General features: G+C 37.2%; 2 protein-coding genes across 3 annotated transcripts; both read right to left on the bottom strand.

The window, feature by feature from the left end:
• Window positions 1–568: 568 nt before the first annotated feature.
• LOC106922412 (transmembrane protein 150A-like) lies at window positions 569–16,693 on the bottom strand. 2 transcript variants are annotated; one of them, XM_014994804.2, is made up of 8 exons: window positions 14,194–16,693; window positions 12,650–12,770; window positions 12,046–12,093; window positions 10,021–10,107; window positions 8,674–8,741; window positions 6,615–6,742; window positions 2,529–2,706; window positions 569–1,576 (listed from the first exon to the last, which is right to left on the bottom strand). In XM_014994804.2, exons 2-8 carry the CDS (start codon window positions 12,712–12,714, stop codon window positions 1,329–1,331), a joined length of 822 nt encoding a protein of 273 aa, XP_014850290.1. In that variant the 5' UTR covers window positions 12,715–12,770; window positions 14,194–16,693; the 3' UTR covers window positions 569–1,328. The 2 variants fall into 2 exon arrangements, with proteins under 2 accessions (XP_014850290.1, XP_087872477.1); XM_088016351.1 differs by lacking the exon at window positions 14,194–16,693 and having other exon boundaries at window positions 12,650–14,179.
• A 137-nt stretch (window positions 16,694–16,830) lies between these two features.
• Window positions 16,831–26,921, bottom strand: LOC106922413 (very long chain fatty acid elongase 6-like). The gene is made up of 4 exons (XM_014994806.2): window positions 26,625–26,921; window positions 22,598–22,729; window positions 22,127–22,278; window positions 16,831–19,974 (listed from the first exon to the last, which is right to left on the bottom strand). Exons 1-4 carry the CDS (start codon window positions 26,705–26,707, stop codon window positions 19,544–19,546), a joined length of 798 nt encoding a protein of 265 aa, XP_014850292.2. The 5' UTR covers window positions 26,708–26,921; the 3' UTR covers window positions 16,831–19,543.

Raw genomic sequence — 26,921 nt, 5'->3', positions numbered from 1 at the left:
GAGGTTTCTTGGGGATATCGAAACAAAAAGTGTGAAGTAGAAAAAAAAGATGCAGTTTTTGAAAAAAAAAAAATCTGCACACAAAAATCTTGTTTAACATTCAGGGCCTTGATTTAACACTTTGTAGCACCACTTTTCACTAAAATTACAGCTGCAAATCATGTTGTCCTGTCGGAAGATAACCCTTCACCTTGATCTCAAGTCTTTTGTGGCCTCATTCAGGTTTTCTTCCATTACCACCTGAGGCAATAACTCTGACCAGCTTTCATTTTGAAGAAAAGTATCCCCACAGCATGATACTGCCACAACCATGTTACATGACATTTAATGGCTCTTAATAGTGGCTGGTTTCCTCTACACAAAGCACTTTAAATGATAGCCAAACAATTTATTTGAGTAAAATTAAGATTCGACACACCTTGCAGCGAAGAAATCTAACTTGCAAATGCAAAAATGAGATGGAGCTCACAGATTTTTTCTTCTCATCTGACCAGAGCCCCTTCTCTCATGTGTCTGCTGTATTATTTATTTGTTCTATGGCAAGCTGAAATTGATTTATCTTCCGTGCAACAGTCTGGCCACTCTTTATTTCACACATTGAAAAATCAAGCGCCCATTTTTTCATTTTGCTTTATTTTCTAGTCTGTATGTTCTCTACAGAATTGTATTTCTCAAAACAACAGCTGATGAGATCAAATATACAACACAGCTGAGCTTATATGCAAAAACGAGGCATCTACCTCAACATTATGTTGCATTATGGCTTGCATATTTTAATCTGAAAAACAAATTACACGAGCTGTTTGGAGTAAAGACAAATACTTGTCTCAGAAGATTTGGATGGAAAACCCACTTCAGATGAAAGAAAATTATTCTTGGCACCCAGTTATGTCCACCCATTGTCCAAAGCTTTTGGAAAACCTCACCTTAGCACCGACAGAAAGGGTGCGCGGTGGTGATGTAACAGAACTTCCTGACAGAAAACAATACCCAGACTCCGTGTCTGAACATTTCAACTCTGAGAGACATCTGAGGCACTTTTTGAAGATATTTGTTCAGATGAAAGGCAGCTCCAGCTGAGGATTCAGAGGGTGATCATTACATAAGGGACAAAATAAAACAAACAGCGAGAACTGTGTCCACATGTATAGATCGTAACTGGCCTCTTGTCTTCAGGAGGGCACTTGTGATATTGTGCAATGTTACGCAGCGTAGCAGACTACAAGTCTACGAGTGTCTTCGGTGCAGAGGCTACTGAATGTGCAACAGGAGCGTAGCAAAAAGGGTCTCCCTCCATGTTTTACACAGTGACCCCCAATGCTGTTCCGTTAAAGGATCGATAGGTTCTCTGCCTGGTGGTGGCTGGGCCTGCCGCTAATCTCCGGCTTGTGCCCAGTGAGGGAGAAGCTGGGAAGTCCCCCTCCTTTGGAGAGAACGATCAGGGTGTCGGCTGACACCCCTCCAAATTCAAAGGCAAACGTCCCGTAGAAGAACATGATGACCATGCAGTAGATCCACTCAAATATGGCGGAGGTGTGCTGCAGGGAGAAGCTCTCCTGGCAGAAAAAAACTCCACCTGGTGATGGAAGGTTAAGGAGAAACGGCACTCTACCCCTGGTCTGATGGGCAGGACAAAGCTAATACAAAGAGTCTTGTTGATTGGTTGAACCAGTTATCAGTCTTAAAATGTCATGTTAATTGCTATCTGAGCCTGTGGTGAGCTTATTTCAGATCTTTTTTTGCGATCCGAGTGAAAACTGGCACCGTTGCAGTCTGTTGATTAGCAGGTAATGTAATTTCATATTTAATTTTACCAGCAATTTTTGAAGTTATAGACTGTAAAAACCCAACAGACTTAAGACAGGTTAGTAGGGCATTAAAAAATTCATGAAGCAAACAAATCTAGAGCATGTGGTCTAAGGGGGGTTAGGGTTCATCCATCCATTTTCTGTACACCCTTGTCCCTTCGTGGGGTCGGGAGCGTTGCTGGTGCCTATCTCCTTCTAATGTTCCAGGCGAGAGGTGGGGTACACCCTGGACAGGTCGTCAGTCTGTCACAAGGCAACATAGAGACAAACAACCATGCACACACACTCACACACCTAGGGACAATTTAGAGAAACCAATTAACCTGAGTCATGTTTTTGGATTGTGGGAGGAAGCCAGAGAACCCGGAGAGAACCCTCACATGCACAGGGAGAACATGCAAACTCCATGCAGAAAGACCCCAGGCCAGGAATCAAACAGCTCTACACTGTGCAGCCCAAGAATGAAACCTTCCCTTCCAAATATAAGCATTTTAGTGTCGAGGAGTTTCCAGCTGACAGACTTTGGAGATTTTTTAAGTGCAATCAATTTAAGATCCTGTGTCACTGCCATGTGAAGCAGTCTGTTCTCCAGCAGAGGGTGATGTTAAATAACCTCAGAAGTTAAGATTTTGCAAATAAACAAAACCCTAAAGGCCTTCAGCGAACTGGTCAAGAAAAATCTAAACTTTAGAGAAAAATAACATTTCACACAAAGGATACTGAGCACCAGGGCGATCAGTGCAAGCAGAGCCATCCCCGCTCGTATGTGACCCATCCAATACTCCTCCTGGGTTTTGGCCAATCTGTAGGTTAGAGCCGTTTGGAAGCTCACAAACAGCATGCTGGATGGGAACGCCACTCCAGCGCCTACATAATGAAGGACTTTGGCAAAATCCACCTGAAATAAACACACAAATAATTAGCAATCTGAACAGAGACAAATGATAGACTTTATTTTCTACAAACCTTTGCTTTTCCTGAACCTTAGCCTTTCAATCACTGACGTACCATCTTCACTCGATAAACTATTTGATCATATGATGACCTAACAGCTAAGACAACAGTAGCGACAAAGACGCAAATCTTGCTTTTGACTTCTAAGAAATCTAAATGTTTCCTGCTAACATGCCAACTGAATGTATTGTTTTAGAAAATGTTCCCAACATGTTTAGAAAAAAAAAAACTGGCTGTTTCATGTTACACACCAACCCTCTTCTGTTTTCACCTCTGACCCACAAATATGGATCAGCGTTGTTTTCTTGTCCAATCAAGATAGCCGTCTCACATGTCCTAAGGTCCATATTGAATGATTACTGAGTGCTTTTCTGAAGACGCTGAACAGAACCTCATTACAAATATTCAAACAACAAATGTGAGACTCTAACTTTGCTGTCAATTGAAAGTGCAAACATTTAATTAATTTATACTGCTCAAAAAATAAAGGGAACATTTCACTTTAATTTTGTATGTGGCTCCAAATCCAGGCCTCCATTGGTTAATAAATTTGATTTCCATTGATGATTTTTGTGTGATTTTGTTGTCAGCACATTCAACTTTATACAGAACAAAGTATTCAATGGGAATATTTCATTCATTCAGATCTAGGATGTGTTATTTGAGAGTTCCCTTTATTTTTTTGAGCAGTGTATATGAGATCAGGGGAATGTATTTGGATTTACATCATACATTTATGTGGGTAGATTAGTATTGAATAAAGCTGATATCCATCTACAGGTTATTCTGACTCCTCTATGAAGTAGCGCTTCAATCATCAATCCTACAGGACAAAAAGCAAAATCAAATCTGCACCAGAAAGCTCTCAGTAGCATCCTAAGATTTTGTTTGGGCCAAAATCAAGTCAAAACTGCTTTCTGGACACAGAATATATATATATATATATATATATATATATATATATATATATATATATATATATATATATATATATATATATATATATATATATATATATATATAATTGCTTAAAACTATTGTGCATACAATTTTGACAACAATAAACAAAATTAAAATGAGCCTACTTTATTTTTTCTCACAAGAACAGCACATCTATTTTAGCTATAAATGTTAACTAAAATTCATTTTGAAGGAGCCATCATATTAAAAGAGTAGGAATACTCTGAAGCAGAAGCTCAAGTTTGGTGCCCATGTTTAAACATTCTGTCACTTCTATATCAAAACAGTGGTAGTAATTGAAACGAGGTTTATGTAGTGAATAAAAATAAAACAGATGCAAGTATGGATGGATGAATGACTAACTGATGAACACATTTTTTGACCCACTGATGAAAAGATCTAAATCAGTACTGTCCTAAGTTTTCATCCAAACTTGACAAATAAAAAGTATTCAAATATAGATTTTTTTTACTACAACAAAACCTATTAATTAATCATATGATAATTGATAATTAAAATAAAGGAGTCAGTGTTTTACAGTTGGATGGGTAGATGACTGCAGATAAAAATAAAACACTCAGGATTTTATATGGTTGCCTTGTAAAATGAAAAGTCTCCAATAAGCTAATACATTGTGGGTTGTTCTCTATACTTTCTTGGCATAGGAATTTTTTCTTCTTTGTAATTTGACTCATTGTCATTGGGAATGTTTGCATTAGCAAAGCTTAAGTTTATAAAGAAAAAAAAAGAGTTTTCGTTTGAGTAAAAGTCATTCAATAAAAGTGGCCAAAATTACTATCAAATATATGTACAAAAAGAAAAAAAGAGTGACTATTACTAATACAGTTTTGTCCTTACTAAATGTTACTATTGAAACAAGATTTTAATTGGTCAGTAAACAAAATATCCTACCTTACCAACCACCTGTGCTGGTCAGCGAGATATGCAACACCCTCACATTGTGGTTGGGAGCCAGGAGCTACAAATGACCCCCCAGAGCTCCACTTCTTCACACTTTCTTTGATCAGAAAAACCAACACTGCAACATCTGAGTCAAGAGAATCATGTATGACTCCTCAATAAATCTACCAGCTGTCCTTGCACTCCTTACAGAAACGACGCTTCTTAGATCCCACCACAGCAAGGGTGTTTTCAGACTGAACAAACAGAACATCAAAGAGCATTTATTTTGGAGGGTCTACAGAGAATGGACAATAGAAGAACGCTAGATGGGCCCAGCAGTCAGCACACAGCAGAGTCTTCATGGGAACATGATAGGAGAGCGTTATCAATCCCAGCGGGATTTAATAACAGCTTTTGAGACGTTCAGTGTTTTGCTGTGAAACTTCCTGCCAACATAGCCACCCCTATCTTCTGGACACGTGAGCAAGAGTTCTTATTATTCTTTCATTTGAGTGTCAAAAACTGATCACCAGAATCCAAAGTAAATCATAAATCATGTTTTACTTCGTCATCAACATGTGCGTGGAATGGTCGATTCCATTTCTTAATCAACGAGGCGTGAAATTACACATCATATTGGTATGAATGTAAATTCTAATTAGAGATCAAAGAGCATATTGCTATGTACAACTTGAAATTCTTGCCAAGATCAAACGTAAATATCAAACAAACCAACGGCACAAAAGCTGGAAGTGGTGTGAATAACTCACAATGCGATTACTGTCTGACTGGAAATTATGTAACTCTGTAGATGTTTTAAAAAGTCTTAAAATAAATGAAACTTTTATAAGAGTTGCATTTGTTTTCCTCACACCACTTACAGTAAGTGTAAGTGGTGTTGCTACTGTATCTTTTTACTTTCCATGCATGGGTTCTGGCGATCTCATCTCTCATCTTCAGACATAAAGTGGTGTATTTAATGTTTTCAACAGTCTTTGTTGCTTACAACATAGACTTTCATTTGTGTATATGAAAAGTCTACACACGCCTGGTAAAATAGCAAGTTAATTAAGGTAAATAAATGAGTGTTATGAATCCTTTCGAAACCTTTTCCACATCTGTCGTCTATGCACTCCCTTAAAGTAGAACATTTTTTGATTCAGTTTCAGTATTCGTGATGTTTGATGTTGCTGAAAAATAAAATGCATCTTAAGCTTTCCAACAGAAACCTAATGGTTTTCGGTAAAAAACTGACCAGTTTTTGTTCACACATTTTTCTACCTTGGCAAAAGTTTAGCTTTAATAACCCCAGATCATAATACCACCATCACCATGTTTCAGTTTGGGTATGGTGCTCTTTTGGTGAGGTGCTGTGTTGTGTTGTTTGTTCAAAACATACATTTTTGGAATTGTTGAGAAAAAACAAAACAAAAAAAAACAAAAAAAAAAACTCATGTTTGGTTTCATCAGAACACAAGAAGTTTTCTTACACAAGGTTTTGGGTGATTGTAGCCAGATCTTGGATGGTCTCTTTGGAAGAAAAAGCTTCATTCAACCTTTTCTTGTTTGTCCAAATATATGGAGAATATTTAGTTGTAACGAGTACTACCCAGGAAACCCTGCAGCACATTGGCAGTTCTTGTTTGAATGACACTGAGTTAGCCTTGTCTTCTGTCAACCTGGTCTCCCTTCTCTTAACATCTGGCTTTTGACTCTCCATCATCTGCACACGCATAAAAAAGTGCATCAACAATTAGTTTGCAGATGTGCACAGTTTTGCAACCGGATTATTGCAGCTTTTTAAAAATGTATTTCCTTTATGAATTTAAAAATGTTATCATAGCTTCATTTTTGTCTCACGCTGCCCTTTGATTTGAAGATACCTTAATGTTTAACTGGTGTTTGATTAAAACGTCAGACCTCAAAACTATACTAACATTCCCGGCTAAGGATCCAGAGATGAACCTGAACTCATAGGTGTTTGATTACCTGGAAGTTTCCCACCATGGTGAGACCAGCAGCACACATCCACCCGGTGGAAAGGCTGGCCATGTTCAGAACACAGTTCTGGTGCTTCTCAATCACATGAGCGTAACGCAGCAGAGTGACGAGCATCACTGAAAAGAAAGAGAGGAAATTACACATCATTATATGATCACACCTTCTTTTTAAATATTGTGGAGAAATTCAGCCTCTGTTAAATCCAGTACACTGTTGTCAGCTCCAGCCTTGTTCCTGTTTTTGTTCCTCCCCTCCTCCCCAACACGTTTTTATCTAACCTGCCTCTGTCAGCGTTTTCTTGTTGGCTTTAAAAAAAAAAAAAAAAAAAAAAAAGAAGTTTTGCTCAAAGCAACTCCAGCTTGCTCAGCCTGCATGATATGAGCTGCGACAGAATTAGCAGCAAGCTCGCAGTTTCCTCCTGCGGTGTGATGCTGCAGATTCCTGCCGTTTGTTTATCAAACAGTTCCATCAAAGCCTCGTAGCAGCGTCGTCGTTCACATCTGGCGCTCATCATGCTACAAATTGCTCAGAGAGCCTGTTTGGACGTTCCTGTTGGCAGTCCGACAGTGAATGCAGCGGTTAGCTTTTGATGATCAAGGGAACACTGTGTATGGAATCCATGTTCAAAGTTGTGGATATTCTGAGCATTTTGAAGGGAAGTTGGACAGTAAGGCGCATACTTTCTGATTTTTAGGGCATTGACAATTGCCATTCTTCAAATTTGTACAAATATTTTTGAGCAAAAAAGAAAAAAAAAACAAACAAAAACCCCCCCCTCACAAACACAAATTTCCAGAAGCAACACAAGAAAGCACGTAATTAACAACTGGTAGGTAAATTATAAGAGTTGATCAAAAGTCTAAGAAAAAAATTGCTGGCAATACTTTTCAAATATTACTTTTTTAGAGAAAAAAAGACTAAAAAAAATGAAAATGATGCATCGCTTTCCTTCCACATTGCAGTCATATTGTACATTGTGTCATTCTATCACATCAAACTTTCTTCAAAGTCCAAAGAACGTAACTAAAATTATGCTTTGTACCAGTTTGAAAAAAACAAAAACAAAAAACAAATTATACCATTATTGGCTTTGTTGGCTTGCAACACCTTAAACCTGCTATTTCCAGGTGTGAGAAAGTGGCCAACTTATCTCAAACAATTAACTCTGAGCACAACCACCATCGGAAAGACGAGCCATAATTATATTCAAAAAGGAGATTTTTCTTGTATTTTGGTAATAAATGTACGAATCAACATCAGAACAAAAAACACAAGACCTTATGAAGACACCGGCTGACACTGACAAGAAAGTATCAACACCAATAAAAAAAAAAATATATATATATATATATTTTTTTTCATATATATATATATATATATATATATACACGGCCACTTTGGCCGTGTGACTAAAAGTCACTTTATGTGATCAGATGAGAAAAACATGAAATCCTAATGTGTTGATTTCAGTAAAAGCTGCTAGGAAAACCCCTGTCACACGCTTCTGCCTCGTTGATGTCAGAACCCCACTAAGTGTGCTCCGTAAGGCCCAGGAACAAACATCAGTTCCTCCAAAACTCGTACAACAAGACATCAACATGTGTGGAGCATTTCCCAAACGCTCCTGTACCCTCTCAGCCAACTCTTCCTCTTCCCTGTAGGCCTCCCTTAAAAATTCCATAAAACCAACATACACAGAGCACAATGGGTCCTGAACTCAGAGAGGACCACCCAAAATAGATGGTTTAAAGAAGTTTTGGCACACAGTGGAACGGAAAAGCTGCCCCTTTTGTCCAGAGGGGGAATGTTTGTGGTTCATGTGGGGCATAAAAAAAAAAGCGCCTTTCAAGGAACTGAGTAAATCCCCCCCCCCTTCAGATTATGGACTGAGATTTGGATCAAGCTTTGGATTCTGGGGGGAGAGAGAGGAGCAGACTGGAGTTGCTGCAGCTGGGAAAACAAGCTTGAACTTTTTTTGATCTGTATGATCACTGTGCACACATGTAAAAGTGGGTGTCTCTCTAACATTAATTGTTAAGACACTTACCCATGAAGGCTCCTGTGCTGCATATGAGGCTGAAGAAACAGCTTTCAGGTGGCAGAGTTCCACATTTACTGCAGCAGAAAAAGGCAGAAGCATGAGACGACAGCCAACGCTCTAGGTTAATGTCCTAGATCAGATGGACTCAAATTCAATCATAACAAGCAGCATTCATGTATAGTCATGAATTGAATCCCTTAGCTGCGCTATAATACAACTTTGTACATTTGCTCTTAAATGGTAACTTAGCTGCACTTCAATAACATCGTGAGATCTTTATCGGCAGTAATATGTGAACTTTGAACAAACCACATCGTTACTTTTGGAGGAAAAAAAAAAAGCTGGAAACGTGTCCAACCTAAACTCCTTGTTCATTCCTCTGCAGGGGGTGGGGGTGGGGAATCGTTGTTTGCATTCTGCGGTGGCAAATTCAAAGAGTGGTGAAGGATCTACTATTGGCAACATGAGCGCCATATATTGTGGAGGTGAAAAGGTCCCTCTCATCTCAGTCGAGATCGTGATCGACACTTAGGCAGAATTTACCCTCATTAGTGAAATTTCTTCATTTGAAATGTAGGAACTCTAAATGATGAAAGGTCAGGAAATGAGGGGGGGACTTTGAAAATTGCTGTCCTAAATGACCAGGCTGGTTATGTTTAACACAAGGTCAAGAAAACAAACGTATCATTTTTTAAATCCTGTACGTCAAGGCTAACATGACGAGGCAACATAATTATTTTAATTTTTTTAGTATGATACAACATCAACATTTATTTGTTGAAACATAATTTTTGCTGGGGAAGCTGCACACTGGCATGTCTGCATGTTCTCCATGTGCATGTGTGACTCTCCTGGTACTCTTTGAAACTTGTCACCAAGCACTTTTTTTTTCTCTTTTCAGTATTTTTCCCCAAACAAAAATAATACAATCTGACTGCCAAATAAACTTCTAACTCCAATTTAATACTGTTTTAATCTCCAGTCCTGCATGAAAAAACAAACAAACAAACAAACAAACAAAGCAAGCGGAGGACATTTTCACAAAGGAAGAAGAAAGTTCCCATTTATTTTCATTTTTGGGGAATTAAAAGCAGATTTAAAATGACGCCGCAGAAAAACCAACAGCCATGTCAGATGATATGTACGATTATTCACAACGAATGCTTTCTTTTGTTTGAAAGACGCTGACGGAACTTTAGAGGGCTTTCTCAGTTTGTGTCCCTACGGTGCTCCCCTTGTGCATACTCAAAATGCATATGCCAGAACAGGGATTAGAAAAACCATGACATCTGCATGTGAATACACATCGAAAGGAGCTGAACTCTTTTACGCAAGAAGCCTGACACCGCTGACCTGATGAGTGGTATGTTGTCCAGGGTGCAGCACAGTTCGGGTCCTCTCTGCGATGGGAGCTGCTCCTCGCAGGACTCGTTATACAACCTGCAAAGACACACGTCCATGTAGTCAGTTTGCAGATACGATTCCCTGAAAAAAAGTAGCATATACCGGAAACTTTAAAAGGAAATCATTTGTTGTTGCGGTAGTCCAATTTCAACCTGAAGACTCACCTGGTGTTAGGGATAAATCCCACTAACACACCAGTTGAGTTACTGAAGCGCCGCACAGATGGGCGCTCGGGGCAATTCCTTTTTATGTCCCACTTGGTGAGCAACATGAGACAAATGTTAAAACGCACTTGCTGCTGCCTCAGCTACTCAGTTCAATGAGCTGGGCTTCTGTAGGTGGACAACTTTATCAAGATTCAGATTAGCATGATGGAAACCCATCACGCTAATCTGATACGATCAAAGGTAATGCAACCTTTGATTACATTACAGTTAGAATTGTATTTTAATGGGATCTCAACGAGAGTGACTGTGGTAAATGTAACAATAAGAAGAATCTTTAAGCTGAGAACATTTAATCAATGTGGATAAACTACCTTGTCAACAAATAAGTTGTTTTGATTTGTTTTTTCAAGAAAATCACTGGCGACACATCTGCCGCCATCATGGTATCGCGACAATCATTACTTTGTACAGCGCAGGGTAATAATCAGAGTGTTGGTTTTGAAGATAAAAAAAAAACAACGTTCATGAAAAATAATATGTTGAAAGATGAAACTATTCTTTACGATCAATGTAAACATCTTCATTGGAATTGCATAAATAGAACTACTGTAAAATTTGCCGGCTAGCTTTTTGCACGTTTCCAGAGGTGTTTCTTTTTTTCTTTTTTTTCAATGTTTTCCTTTGTTTTTACTGGTACTTTGATGATTTGTCTTTGGAAATGAGCTCCAAGTTTTTGGGGTTTCCATCACACTAATCTTTAACTCCCTCCACAAATTCTCTATCAGATTCAAGCCAGTCACTCCAAAACCAAAATAAAAATTACTTGCTAAGTTAAAACCAAATGTTACTTCCAGTCAGAAGTCACATGTTGATCACATTAAGTTAAAGTTAACTTAACTTTAACTGCAAAGTTAAATCATTTTGGGTTTAACTCCAGATAATATGGAAAACCGGGTCATATTTAAAAGTAAAGTCTACGTTGAAAATGTGTGTGTTTTTTTTATGTATTTGTGTGACTAATTGTTGGGTGTACCAATAGTTGTGCCACTGGCGATTTTGTTAAAAACATTTTTAGGCTTTTTACATATACTAGAGGTGCCAACAAGTGTTTGCATAAGAGATCTCTCCTAAGATGAAACACATCGAAAATGTATTTTAAAACAGTTCCAAGTTGAAGAAAACTATTCCAATCTCCAGTTATATTTTCACCTTAATGGTTCATTATACAACATTTTCTGATGCCAAATAAGTGAACGAAAGAAATGTTTGAACACACTGTTAATGGTTCAAAGACGGGCTTGAACACTTGTCGCGTCACAGCTCTCATTTTGCTCAAATGACAGTAGAAAATTAACCAAACATATATAATTTGCCTTAATCTGAAAAACCTCTATCTCTCCCATCATTTGACTTTCAAAAGCAATTTTTTCTTGATTTCTTCTTCCTTCCAATTACATCTAACCCTGGAGAGAGGAACGCGCTGGTGTGTATCGAGTAGAGACTGCTCAGGAAATAAACATGTCTTGGGTGAAATGTCTAGATTTCACAACTCATTTTCTGTGTTTTGAAAGCTTAGAGCCAGACTGCATGCCATCCTACATGCGTTTCTTTTTACATGAACAGATGAGGCTTTAAAGCAAAGCAGCTTCACCGTAGCATTTGAAACATGGTCATTTAAAAGGGGTTTGCTTATCCGTCTGCAGATAAAATGAGAGCAATTTTAAATAAAGTCTGAGTAGAACCAAACCAAAGAGAAATAACAGTTATTATCATTATTATTATTGGTGTACATGTTTATGTCTTTTACCAGTTGTGCACAGGGCAGACATGCTGGTTGTAGAGGGCCATTGCATATCTGTAAAAGAACAAAGACGATAATATTAATTAAAAAAAAAAGTGAAACAGGAGAACAAAAAGATTGATCTTTTCATTTCTTTGTTGTGTGTGCAATTCTGCTTAATTCTCTGTCTTTGCATAAAATGTGACTAGTGGCAGATTCAGGTCTACAAACTTTAAGTAAGACAAAACACCCCGAGGCGCCTTCTCTCATTGGCTTTAGTCAAACATTGGTGGCTATCTTTTACCCAGCTCTGTGACAGGAGAGAAGAAAGTAGTTCTGGTAACAGTTTTTTAAAACTGCACAATCAAAAAACCCTAAATACTAACAAAACTATCCTGTGACAAAATTCTGTTTCCCCACTTTTGCTTTGCTGCCAGAGTATTGTCTTTGCAATATGTCATTATTTAGCAACATTACTTTTATTTTGTCCCAGCCTTGCTTTGCTACAAACTTAGCTAAAGTACTAATGAGAAATTTAGATTGTGACAAATTTGCTGCAGTTTTTATTTTTTATTTTTTTACTTTTCTCACAAAAAGAAACATGCCTCTAAATAAGTCTGAATATACTCACACGACCCATATTCCTGTAATGGTGAAAACTGGTAGGCTGACAGGAAGGATCATCCACACAGACATGTCGACCGCCGGCAGGTACTCACTCCTGCAGGACCAATCAGGGCCCACCGCCGTGACTTTCAGGAGAAAAACATTTCATTCCAATTTTCATCTTTCTTAATCACACAACCAGAATGCACTAATGACACTAAAGTGCTAAGATCTGCTTGTAGTATGACCTCAGATCATAAAATCATCTTAAATCATATTAAAAACCAAAGAAAATCCAGTGTCAAATCCTAATATGACTATCAAAGATATTATTCCTGTCTTGATTCCTTTAATATTGAAATATTTAATGGAAATGATTCAAATAGATGACAAATATTGACTCTGCTGTACTTAAGATTAGCAGTGGGGTACCACAAGGTGCTGTGCTGGGTCCTTTACATTTATAAAATACATAAATGATATATGATCATACATTTACACACAAACCAGATTTATATGGTACAGCTGCAACCATGATAAACCTTATATTTATGTACCTTTTTAATATTTTGTTTACTCAAAATGTAAATTCTGACATTTGCAATAAAAAGATTGGTCTTTTTAAAAAGATGTCGGCATAATAAACACATCTTTGCCTGCACGACCGAACATTATTTCAGCTTACACACCTTTGTTCTTCAAATTTTTATAAGAACTGAATAAATATTTTATCATATCGTAAAACTTTCTATACTTTAAATATACTGAAAATGTTCAGCATTTTTTCCCTCTACTTACTGTGTAAACTCTTGGGAGTTTTTCTCAGTCAAACAAACAGAGACATTTGGGAATTTTTAAACTGTTTATGCTACTTTACAGATTAAATGGATGAGGGATTAATCATTTAGGAATGCTGAAGAATGCAACTATCAAGCAAGAGAAGATAAGACAGAAAAAGATCAGTGCAGCATGCCAGCAGTGAGCTGCAACACTCCTCACTGACCGATCATGAGATTTTGAATACAATGTGATAGTTACCAGTCGTTAGTGGTGATAATGATGTTTAATGACTCTTAGCTCTGATGAAGTTGCATATCTTTGCACAAAAACAAGGCATATCACATGTAAGCTCATTTGCATGATGAACAGTAGACTGAAAACCTCTCACCGTTTTCAACTGAAACCGTCACCACCAGAAATAAGTTCAAAAGTAACTTTAGTTTACTGCAACAGGTTGTCATAATGTAATAATTGGAATTTCCTGGAATATTTTAAGGACTCACTGCAAGCTAAGGGAAGGAATGGGACGTTTTCAGTAAACTGCAGTGAAAAAGCGGTCAAGAATAATGAGAAACATTATGAGAATTATTGATTGAGATTACAGGAAAGTCTGACTCATTCATATCCAAATATATTGGGACTTGCACCATTCTCTCCCCACCCCCAAGTAACCCAAAATGTATAATCTAACCAGTCCAATCTGAATACATTGATGTCTTTCATTAGCAAAGCTCAGAGTTATGCTTTCCAGGTTTCCCTACACACACAGCTTCAGTACACAACTCTTACCTTGTTTTCTTTATTCAAGGGTTCAGTCTCTGTGTCTCATTTCAGTTCTTCCTCACTGCCAGAAAACCTTGGTCCTGCCGGTTTCATTGTCCAGAAGCAAAACTGCCGGAGGTTTGATGCCTTATCGAGATCGGGAGGGAGGCAGCTGCTGGTCTCTCTCGTCTTCTTTCATCACTTCTTTCTGACTCTCTCCCCGATGTGTTGTGATCCGAGGAGGAGAGCAGCAGAGCCGTGGTACCTTCTAACTCCTCCCAACTCCGCTCTCTCCCCAGAGTAAATGGAATGTTATCGCTGGACATATTGACTCTCATTTTCATTTTATTTGTGTAAGGAAAGTGGTCGATTTTAACCTCTTTTTCACTTTGAAGTGGAGCAAATAGACTCCAGGATCCAGTAGCTCTAAAGGTTCAGCACACTTTGTCCTCGTTGTAATACCTGGACATAGATTTCACAATGGGAATCTGAATCGTGTGTATTTTTGTTTTTGTTCTCATTAAGCCAGGTTAAAATGGTCCTCATTAGACCAAAATGCTTTCTAGAGAAGCACAAATGCAGGTTTCTTGGCCTTTTCTCACTTTTAGACTTTGTTTTTGGCCTAACAGTGCATTTAAACTGACTGTGGGCTCTCTAACTGAGCTTTAACCCAGTTTCAGGGTAAAAAGGTAAAAGTTAAAATGGAACACAACCAGGCAAATACTAGATACAATGTCTCTCTGACAGTTCAATGTTCTGAAGCAATAATGAATCTGTTTGGCAGTTGAAATTACAAAGCAGTTTCGCATAGATCCTTGAGTATCTGGGTGAGTTGCCGCTGCTTTTCCTCAACGTGCTGAAATGTAAATACTCAAGACAGCCACACAAGAAACACTGCAACGGAGTGCGGATCAAAAAGAAAAGAAGGCGGAAAAATCTCTGCAAAGCCACAAGAGGGCGCTACGTCCCTAATATGCCGTCAAATTGTTTAGTTGTGGAAACAAAATAAAAATGTTTAATGACTGAACAAAATGTGTGCAAGAAATAACTTGCATAGGAAAAGTTCACATTACATGTGCTTTCTTTTTTTTTTGCAATATATAATTCAATCCATATCTTCCCAGATTTTACAGATTATTTTCCCAGGATTTAAAGGTTAGTTGTTTTTTTTCTTTGAACTTACTAGAAACTTTAAAAACGTCACTATCTCTAAGCATATTGGCTAGTTCTCTTACAATTTTCATATAGTTTTTTTTTAATTTACAGATTAATGGGGTGGAATTTAACCCCCCCACACCCTCCATAAATATAAATAACATTTCTGGGTACACTATCAGAATTTAACATTTACTTCACCCGAACATTTTAACTTTTCCTAAAACGCATAGTATACATTACATGAAATTTAAGGTTACCATTCCAGGATTTACACATTCTTTTTTTTAATCTGTAGGTTGCTTTCCCATAACTTACAGAGTGTAGTCTTTGAATTTATTGGTAACAGTCCAGTAACTTCCCATTTACCTCCTCAGAACTCATATCATTTTTTCCTAAATCAAACCAGTTACATATCTTTAGTGTTCAAATTATTTTTTTCAGGACTTACACATTATTTACTTAATTTCCTGAAATGTATATCACTTTTCCATAACTTACAGATTGGTTTCATAGAACCTGAAACTGGCATGTTACTTTACTGCAACCTGTAAACTCATTTTAAATATATTTTTCAATATTTATTTTTTCATGGCTGACAGTCAAAGTGAATTCGTTTTTATTTTAATGTCAAGGTTCAAGTTTACTCTTTCACAGTTAGTATTGCAGCTTGTATAAATATTGAGTAATAATGCAATTCAATTGAGAGCTCTGTTGTCTTATGCTCTAACGTTTAGAACAAACACTTAAAAATAAAATGTGCTAGATGAATACAAGCCATTTTGGGGGAATGAAATCTGTGAGAAAATATTACCTTGAGGGGGACGAAAGAGAAACGAAAAGCAAAAATCAACTGGAGAGATTCAAAAACAATCTTAAACTGAATAAAGTTATCAAGCAAACTTTAGTGCAGGGAGTATTTGAGGGTGGAAAAACAAATCCACATCTTTGCCTCATCTTTAGTTGTGATCTTCAACCTGAGTGACAAACAATACAAATAAGAACATAACTGCTCCATGAGAAATGCTGCAGGCATGGATTTGAAAAACCAGCTGTGATGCAGAATATGGTGGGTTACGATCTGCTGCGTCTCTCACCACAGCTGAGTCAGAGTTTTGTCCTCCATCAACCCGTGGCCTCCCAGCTGGCCGTCTCTCGGTCAGGAAGCTTCGCTCTCTGCTTGGGGGCATCTGATGGGACTTCACAGAATACTGTGCTTCTATGAGTCAGAAACTCAACTGGATATTAATTTACTGTACAATGATGTTATCATTACTATATTACGGGGAATCTTAAATGTGTACAGATTATGGAAATTTAATTTAAAAAATTACTTAATTACAAAGTCTTTTTTTCCATATTTAATATGCAATAAGCAGGTTCCAAAGGTGAATAGACCCTTTCAATGATACTTACCTATGCATGTTTTGATTAATTTCAGTTATTATATTATTAGATTAATAATTTACAAGATGACCTTAAAGATAAAAAAACAACAAAAAAACTGGGTCTGCTAAAACAAAGATGGGTTTATTGCAACCAGAAGCCCTTTAAACTTTATTTTTTCTTTAAATTACAATTCAGATATTTCACAGAGATGCTTATATATATATATATATATATATATATATATATATATATATATATATATATATATATATATATATATATATATATATATATATATATATATATATATATGTAAAGAGGGGAAATAATTCAATGCAAAACCAAAAAACATTCTCAAAGTACAAGTAAGTACAACAATATTTTTTTTTTTATAAAATGGAACGAGAACTTGCAAAACCTGCAAAACCTGCAAAACTGAACCTTTGATTTTTGGAGTTTACACCAGGGACAACAAGGCAGCAAAATTTACTGTGAACAAGACTCACATTCAAGTTTGTTTTACTTTTTCTTAAAAATGTGCTTAATGGTAAAAAATAATCCTTGTTTTCCTCACAGACTAAACTTAAGAAATCCCTTGGTGCTGAATTTTCAAGGCAAAACGTGAAATACCGGTTAAGGTTTTGGTTTTACAGACAAAGCATAAAAGGCCGTTCAGTGCCAGCCGTAGAGAAACGTGATCGCCCTACTACAGCCTGTCAGTGCTTTTGAGATGCGTATGTTTTTATTATGACTGCTTACTGTTATCCAGTCATTCTCTTTTAGTGCCCATCACGCAGAAATTAAAGAGTTTGAAAGGAAGAGTGCAATGGTCTTACTAGCATTTGTGATCTCATTTCTTCATGTTAATGTTATGCTAAATTCACAGTTCTCACTCAAAGCTTCGTCTAACAACACATTTCCAGAAATTCCTAAACTCAACTTTTAACACGCCTCATTCCTTTGCAACCATGTTAAGGCAAGAAGACAAATGTAAAATGTATAAACTATTAACTATCAACATTCAACACTAAATAATAATAATAATAATAAAAATATTTGCACCTGTCATCCATATGAAAACATTTTTGCTTAGGAACACTTTCCAATGTGAAGGTATGAAAGGATGCACTTCCTGTAATGTATCATAGCTGTACTTGACAAAAAAAACATGAAAATGTCTTCACTTCATCATACAAGCTCACACCGTACTTGCGCTATGGGCGTGTTCTAAAATCAAAAGCATCGGCACGGTTTCTATTCGTTCGCCAGACATTCCTCCTGAATTGTCAAAGTGAAAACTCAACTGCCAAAACGATTTGTGGGAGGAAACACTCTAAGGAGAGTGCTGAAAGAAGTGTCGACAATGCTAAAATCACTGAGCCCTTTGAATTTGACCAGGCGTTGCACCATATTTTAGAATCTAAGCACTTATTTTATGTTCAACTGAAGTTCATTTGCTAAAATGTTCCTAATGTCTCAAAATATTTCTAGGGTTTATTTTTTTAACCGGCTATGTTCTCTAACCAGAGAAGAGAGGTTGCATTCCAACACTTTTTGAAGAAAGTATGGGCTTTCAGTAAATAGGAAAAACATTTGGACAATCTTTACACAGAAGTGTGTTTCAGTTCCAATTTTGTCTGTAAATTATCACAATAAAATCAGAAACAAGCAAAAAAAAATTTTTTTTACTTAAATTATGTTGATACATTTAAATTTGCAAGTATGAACTTGTTTTCTTCTTTAAATGGAAAAAAAAATGATGCATGCATTTAATGTGGATAAGCAGCAGTTTTGCATAAGCAGGATTTCCTTCCTGACAAAAATAATTCTGATATTTTTTGCTACGAGTGAGAAACTCTGGCTGCGGATGTGTTAGAAGATCAACACGCTGCTGTTTTTATTAAACACAATTTCCTGTCAATCAATAAGTCTGCATCCTTTTAAAACTAATTTTCTGCTTTATCCGTTACGTGTCAGATATCAGTTTAGACGGTTCCTAAAATCTTACCAGCGATACCAGTCATATTGATAACAGGTGCAGCAGAAGGAAAATATTGTGAAAAATATCGATGCTGGTGTAAATATTTTACTTCACTAACGTGGGAAACCATTAATTCTTTGGGTCATGAATACAGAAATGTAAACAAGAAACACTCATAACTTGTGTTTATCAGAATCTTCTTATTAAAACATATCCGAGGAACTGTGCTTCAAACATAAACAAGCAGAAATTTGGACGGTGGCGAAATAGTTGGAACTGGATGGAATGGATAAAGTATCTCTTATCATTCATGGATTAAACTAATTAGAAACAATAATAAATAAATTTGTACTAAAGTTGCAGATCCAAGCCTTTTCAATCACAGGCTACACTACGGCTCTCAACTAACAAGCTTGAATAAATAAAAAAAAAAAGTTAGAACATTTCCTTAAAGAACATAAAATTTGTAAGTGCGTTTGCTCCCTATCTCACAGTTTTTCTTTTTTTTTTTTTTTTAGTTACATTAAGGCCATTTTTATTACAGTATATGACCACAAACATTTGCTGAACACATTTCACAAATATTTGGCCATTACATGTTCACAGCAGATGTTGGTGGAGAGTCACCAAGGCAAAGTTTTGAATTGAGCCCTAACACAATGCTTGTTTATCGTCTTCCTTAATCATTCCTCATACTTTACTTCCAAACACTTGTGAGTTTATATCAGAATGACCTGTGCGTTTCTCCTGCTCCTAACTGTGTACTGTCACTGATGTATCGCTACTTTAAGAGGCAGAGGCTGATGAAAGTGAGAAAAACAGTAAACAGTCAGTAAACTAACTTCTAAGACGTTACTCTGCCTTGGATCCTTTGTCTCTGGATGGATCCTTAAGGTAGGTGTTGTAAAAGAAGGAAGCAAACAGCACCAGATAGCTGAGATATATGACTGTGCCCCACATGATGTTCTCCATGTTGGAGGGACAGTGGACTTCATGCATCCACATGTACACTAAGCCTAGCACAGCCAGGCCCATTACCATCTGCAGGATCTGGGCCGTAGTGATGATCATGGCGAGTGGCCGGGGCACCCGCAGTCCAGCTGCCCGGGCCGCATAGTACGTGTACATGATGGAGTGAACCATGTAGTTCATGGTCATGAACCACCCGCCGCCCGCCACCAGGTCCTTGTAGGAGAACCAGGAGTAAACCAGCACGGTGATGTGGTGGTACCAGTGCAGGAAGATGAGGCGCTGCTTTCGCAGGATGATGAACGCCGTGTCTCCTGGGTGAGTCGAGAAAGAGAATTTAATCTGTATTTTAAAAGTTATTAAGATATTATTTAACATTTCTTTCACAATTTAGATCTTTTTTCTATTTATGAAAGCCTAATGGACACATTTATATATTTAATTCTATAAAAATGGCAATTTTATTATAGTGTCTCAAAGGATTTACTGTTATGTCTTCTTTGCAAAGTGCTTTTCTCTTTTTTTAAAAAAAAAATGTTTTTACTGTATATTTTACTCTTTATTTATATGCTTTATAAAATCAAAATGTAAACATAATTTGATGCATTTCCATTTTATATGTTTCCTTACAAGATTATTTCCATAGCTGCACAATGGAAAGTGAAATTTGTCCACCCTGTGCTAGTTTTAAGAGCTATTAGCGCTGTTAGCAAGCAAAGTGAGCATCAGCATATGCAAAGACATCGAAAAGCAAAAATTACTTTTTAAATATCCTTGTCAGTTCAGTGAAATTACTGTTTTCACTTGGTCATTAAACAGGTAATTTAATGGGTGCTCACACCTTCTCATCAGAGTCTACAACTATATGGTAGCCATTTAGCACCACTACTATTCTTGTTCCTACTGACTAGCTTAATTTACAGAACAAAATAGGTCTTAGTTCACCGACTCTCTGAATTTAAAAAAACATATTTGCTGCAAAAAGAACCATGTACTCCATTAGCTAGTCGTTAGCAACTTCTGAAAATAAGTCTAGAATAATTGTCACTGTATAAAAGTCATATTCCAGAGATTACCTGTGTCATTAGCTGTGCAACTGGACTGGATGTTAGCATCAATAGTACTGCTGATGCTAATGGCTAGCTGAATTTACAGAAGGAACTATGGCTTTCACGTAGTAAACTGTGGAGAATTTAATGCATATAACTGTGCTTTGTGCAGATCAGTTTCAGGATGACAAGCTAATTCATTCACAAAAAGGTCCTTTTTAACTCTACCCTAATGTTAGATCACATAGAAGTATTAGCACTCAGAGCTGTCTTAACATTTGCAAAGAATTGTTGAATGGCAGTTGACAGATGTAGTGCTCTTACTGTAACACTTATAAAACATATATTATTTTGGGCTTATTTAGCTTACTAAGTGAAAAAATATGCTAACTGCTGTTAGATGGTGCTAACAGCTTACAAGAAGCAAGAAGAAGCTACTTCTAGCTTCTTGTAAGCTAGAAGTAGCTAGCTTACAAAGGGAGCGAGAGTTAATGACAAAAAAACTATACAACAAAATTAATGGATTTTTATCACATCATGTGCATTTTTTACTGTAAATGCACATGATGTGTTAACAGTAGGTACAGTGCACGGTTAGTACAAATGGAGACATTTTTATCTGGTCTGTACATAAAAAAAATGTTTCAAGCCAATCATTTTCTGACCAAAAAAAAACTTGTCAGATTCAAAATAAATCTATTACTGCAACACGATGGTAAGGGACATATTTCAAAATTAGTTCTAAGTGACTAGTTTGCGAAAAGGAAATTGGGTTAAGTCACCTCTAAAACTGAAGTATTTCAAGTAATTCCTCTGTAATGTATTGTTTATTTTTCATAATCTATTCATGTAACTCTATTTTAAAACTGATAAAATGTAAAAAATAAAAAAAATAAAATATACATAAATCAGACTTTCATAATTTAAACTGAACATCTCAGCCATGGCTTTCCAATCCCATTCCCTTTAAAAAAGAAACATTCTCCAGTTCCAAGCAGTGGGAAAGCGACTACGTCCTTCCTGCTTGCAGCTGAGGAAACATTCTTCATTTCACTCCTGCACTAAAACAACTTTCTCACTGCCAGAGCATCTAGCTCTTTTTCTGTAGATCAATCGGCACCATCTGACCCACAGATTCTCTTTGGAGATGTCCTGAGCCAGGCCATTACGAGCATTATGAATTTCTCAATTTGAGGACAGCAAAGGTTTATTCTACTGTGTTGTAATATGCGCTACTCTACTGCCCTCTGAACTCCTGAATAAATGTTGATATTTTCATTTTGGAACTGGTTCATACCATTATGTTGCACAACCTCAAATTGACTGACTGGTACAATGCAGGGCATTAAAAATATAAAAACAAGAATATAATCCAGCTTCAAACAAAACATTTGAAAATAAACAGAGGGAATCTTACCGAGCTCAGGGGCCTTGCTAATAGCAAAGGCGTAGGACCAGAACTTGGTGATTGGTGCGTTGTAGAAACTATTGTCACACACGGACTGTTTGAAGCCGCTCTTCGTGATAATGTGCAGCATGTATATTCCAGTCCTGACCGCTCCGATAATACTGAATTGTGAAGAAAGAATTTGAAAAAGAAAGGACATTTTAATATTTTAATGAATACATAAACTCTGATAAACCATAAAACTTAAAATTACTGTGAAGAAAACCGCACCACTCTGCAGTTTTCTTCACAGGCATAAGAAACAATCAACCTACGCATCGTAAATGTTTTGTTTGATGAAAATGCTTCGTAAAGAAACAATCAGTTATCTCAGAGTTGCAGGAAAATAGACAGAGAGGCTTGGTTGTTTAACTGTTTTATGGCAGCAAATGTGTTGATGTGTAAAAGCTTTTAGCTCACCGCAGAGCAAGTTGGACTCACCTGAAAATGGCGAGGCTCAGCGACCACAAAGCCAAAGGTCGGCGCAGGTTGAGCTTCGGCCTTTCCCTCATGAAGTGTCGGCCGCCGAACACGAGCGCAGCGTACAGGCCACAAAATATGAATGACTTCCTCCTGCAGAGAGGGAACAGGCGGTAAGCTCCCAAAGCCTCCGCAAAACTCCAAACAACGTAACACACTCAACACACTAAAACACACAGGGATGCTACGATTGTTTAGAATGTGAGTGAAATGATTTTAGTTTTTTTTTTTTTTTATTGGCTGCTACCAACCAGATAAATCACTTAAAAGTCTGATATTTTTCACTTCGTTGAGTAAATGGGCCTCAGCAAAAGAGCTAAACTGTCCTAGTTTTATCCATTCAGCCACTGTAGGGGAAAAATTATGTTTTTTTTTATTTACAAATAAAAATCTGAAAAAATGGTGGCTTTTCACAATTTTATGCATTTAGACCCTTAATTTAAAACACCTAAATACGAACTGGTGCACCTATTTGCCTTAAGAATATACCAATTAATTAGAGTTAACTGGTGCAATTAACTCTAATTTATTTTTTTGCAGTACATAAAGACTGCAAATTATTTTCAGTCTTTATTTACTTTCAGTGAAGACCTCAGAGGTTTGTTAGAGAACGCAGTGAACAAACGGCCTCAGGAAGAACAAGGTGCTCAGCAGACAAGGCAGAGATAAAGTTGCGGAGAAAATTAAAGCAGAGTTAGGTGAAAGTGATTTCATCCTAAACTAACAAGCCGGTCAAGGAGAGCCTTTAAGAAGTAGTCAAGAAGCCTGACTCTGAAGGAGCTGCAGAGATTTACAGCACTGGTGGAAAATCTGCCCATTACACAACTAGTACACCCCCCACATTACAAATTTAATCTTAAAATCTCTGAATATATTGGAACTGAATGTACAAAGTTGGTAAAAATAGATCTGCTAGATCACGTTCCAGTAGGACAATGACCTTAAGCAAACAGCCAGAGCAATGGCGTAGCCACGTGTTACACTGGCCTAGCCAAAGTCCAGACATAAAACCAATGTACAATGCTTTGAATTACTTCAAATTAATCAATGTCCACAGACTCTCTTCAACAGTCTGACTAAATTTGAGGTATTTTGCAAGGGAAAATTGGAAAGATAAGATATACCCCAAAAGACTTTCAGTATGTATTGTGTTGGTCTATCACATACGATCTCCATAAAATACATTTACATTTGTTCAGAATGTGGCCATAGGGGTAGCAGTGTGCCTTGAAGAGGGTTAACAAGAACAATGAATCCAGGAAATCAAACATTTACCTCACCCACGGTTCAATAGTCACATGTATGAAGTAAGTTTTAACGATCAGTGTATTTTTAACCTGGACCGAGATCCAAAGGGCCTCAGAAAAGCGAGAGTCAGATGAAGTCATATTTGCTTTGTAGTTCTGCTTTTTTGGTTTACACCCACCAACTGTTATGCAAGAGGAGTTTGACACATTTACTGTCAAGTGATACCAAATAATCAGAAAGTGATTGATTAATGTAGGTTTTTTTAGCACTCTAAATGATTTTTCCATTTTTTGTAACAACATATAGATTTTATTATCTACCAGGTGGCCCAACAAAAATCATTAGAAAATTGAAGGAAAATTCACTTATTCTAATCTCATGTTGTTGATCACATACATCCATAACATGGTATGTTTCCAGTTGGGCCATACTCTTTCCATTTTCTGCAACTTTCAGAGGCAGTTGGGTTTCACAGGACTGTTCGCAGACTAAAAACAGGTGTGAATACAGAAGTATGTCACTTTTCAGATTTGCATTTGTAAAAAGCTTTGGAAACCACGCATCATTCTCTTCCTACTTCACAATTATATATATAAATATATATTTATATATATAAAAAAATAGTTTGCCTCGGTCTGCCACTTTAAATCCCAATGAGATACGTTGACGTTTGTGGTTTTAATCTACCATCTTCTGGATTATTATCTACCTCAAAAATGTGGCCAAACCTGTGAGACTGACAGGCTCCTCTGTGGGTTCACCCCCACTTCTCAAATCACTTTTGCAAGGAATGCTCCTCATTCCTCTGGGGAGTGACGAGCAGGGTTGTCACAATCATTTAGAGCTAGAAAAATGAATTAATCACAGATATTCATTTGCGTCAAAATCCGTAAACTGACCCAATCTCGTTTTCCCAAATAGACTTAGCAGCAGAGCTCCAACAACAGATACTCTTAACCCATACCCTCCTTGCAGTCACTCACCTGATTACAAACATGAGCTCTACGTGGAGGATACATTCCAGAAAAAAAAAACACATACGTGACTCTCTTTTGCTGACGAGGTAAAAGCATTGTTTGGAGGTAGTTTCCCAATGAGGCACACGGACGAAAGAAAAAACTAAACGTCCCTCAACAGTAGACAAATTTACTTTTTAACCACAAATATATTTGAATTGAAAGAAAAATGGAAGGATACATCTTATTAATCAGAGGTACATGTTTCCGCAGAAGGACATTAACACTTGGTCTGCTGGTTTAGTAAACAGGAAAGTGGCACTTTTAAATTATTGATTTCTAAATTAAGGGTAGACTACTTCAGCTCTTCCTCTATCCCTAATTAAAGAAGCAATAAAATAATGTTGTCTCATTGTAATTAACCATACTTATTTTTGCTCCTAGCTGGAAAGAACCCCGTGCCTTAAAAAAAATGTTGCTTAGTATTGAAAATGGTGAGTATTTTTTGGACTACTGTTATCGAGTTTCTTCAGAAATATAGTTGCAGCTGCATCAGATCTGAAGACAAGGAAACAACTGATAAAAGGAGACAGCCTTTGTGTTGTTCAGCTGATACGCAGATGCTGAGGGTGAGGAATGCTGCACAACCAAATAATTCAAAAGATGTTGTCGTTGCACCCAGACAAGGTAACAAGGAAGAACACTAGCTGTGCTCTTTGAAAGTATTCACACTGTTGTTTTTCTTTCTGTCACATTAAAGTCACAAACTACTTTGGATTTTTTTTTCCGGAAAACTGCAAAATGCAAAGATAATGAGATATGGTTTTAACACTTTTTTTAATAAACAAAGCGTGCCCCTGCTTTTGTAATCCTGCCACCTGAGAGAGTACGGTTAGATGCAACTACAGCTGCAAATTGGGTGTATGTTTAGGGCTGGTGACAAGGAAGGTGAACCGTCGCCTCAGTCTCAGGTTATATGCAGGCTCCAATAGCTTGTCTTCCTGAATTACCCTTTATCTAACTCCATCAATCTTTCCATCAATTCTGGGTAGATGCCCAGTTTTTCCTAAAGATGCATGATGCTGCCACCCCCATGTTTTGCAGTGATAATGGTATGTTAAATGTAATTTGCAGTTTTAATTGTTTGCCACTTTTTATGCAGGTCAAAAATTAACATTGTGGTCTCCCCTGATTGTGGCATGTCTGTCCATTTGTTTGCACATGGCTTGTAGTGGACTGCAGTCTTGTGGATTTTTCTCAACAGCCTTTCTTCTTGGCTGTAGTGTCTACCATAGAGTCCTGATTTGTGGAGAAATCCAGTCAACAAACCCCCCTCCCCATCTGATCTGAGGATTTCTGTTCTGCTTTTGGTGATGGCAGCACCTCCCTGTGATGCTTTTCTGATCAGAGTTCTCCATCCAACTTGACCGAGTCTCTTGATGTGCAAACTCAACAGATTCATACCACAATGAAAGCATGGTTTAGGTTTGTGTTTGTAAAATTACAAAAAAAAAAAAAAAATACATTTATCTTTGTCTTCCCTATTAGATAAATAAAAGTTTAGATTTTGGCTACAGCATAATAAAATGTTAAAAGGTTCAAGGTGTACTAAGTAATACTTTCCATCCTTGAAACCCTTTTGAAAAGGAAGTGCCTAAAATTAAAATGCCCCGCCTTTATAACGAATCTGTAATTGCAAAGTACGACATGTTACCGTTTAAAAAAAAAGTCACAGCAGCCAAGTCTTGTTTCATCTTATTTACGATAGTTTTAAATCCACTCACCAGTTTTCTTGCATCCATTCCAGAGCTCGAGTTTCATCGAAACGTCGCTCAAAATCAAAAAGGTTCAGTTCGCTCTCGTTCATTTTCTTCCGCAGTTGAGTTGAAGTTTCCGGATTATTTAATCGACGGGAGAGGGAATTAATATATTCACCAGAAATATAGTGGCTACTCAAAGCTACAATGTGATCGCTCCAGCTTTGTCCAGCTTCCAGGTAAGTCCTGAATAGGAGGAACAGATGAGGTGTGCTCGGATGTTAAGTCCCGCTGTCACTTTTCTTGACGCGGATAAAGCTAGCT

Source organism: Poecilia mexicana, unplaced genomic scaffold (genome assembly GCF_051168715.1).
Source record: "Poecilia mexicana isolate PSO_F unplaced genomic scaffold, ASM5116871v1 scaffold_19, whole genome shotgun sequence".
Classification (NCBI taxonomy): Eukaryota; Metazoa; Chordata; class Actinopteri; order Cyprinodontiformes; family Poeciliidae; genus Poecilia; species Poecilia mexicana.
This window is presented reverse-complemented; position numbering and strand designations above follow the sequence as displayed.

Coding starts and splice junctions, on each gene's coding strand:
- LOC106922412 (XM_014994804.2), bottom strand. CDS start 12,714: ATGTCTGTGTGGATGATCCTTCCTGTCAGCCTACCAGTTTTCACCATT. Junction 10,108..12,045: donor GTCTGCCCTGTGCACAACTG/GTAAAAGACATA, acceptor GTGTCTTTGCAG/GTTGTATAACGAGTCCTGCG. Junction 8,742..10,020: donor GACAACATACCACTCATCAG/GTCAGCGGTGTC, acceptor TTTCTGCTGCAG/TAAATGTGGAACTCTGCCAC.
- LOC106922413 (XM_014994806.2), bottom strand. CDS start 26,707: ATGAACGAGAGCGAACTGAACCTTTTTGATTTTGAGCGACGTTTCGAT. Junction 22,730..26,624: donor GAATGGATGCAAGAAAACTG/GTGAGTGGATTT, acceptor CCCTCTCTGCAG/GAGGAAGTCATTCATATTTT. Junction 19,975..22,126: donor TAGCAAGGCCCCTGAGCTCG/GTAAGATTCCCT, acceptor CGACTCACCCAG/GAGACACGGCGTTCATCATC.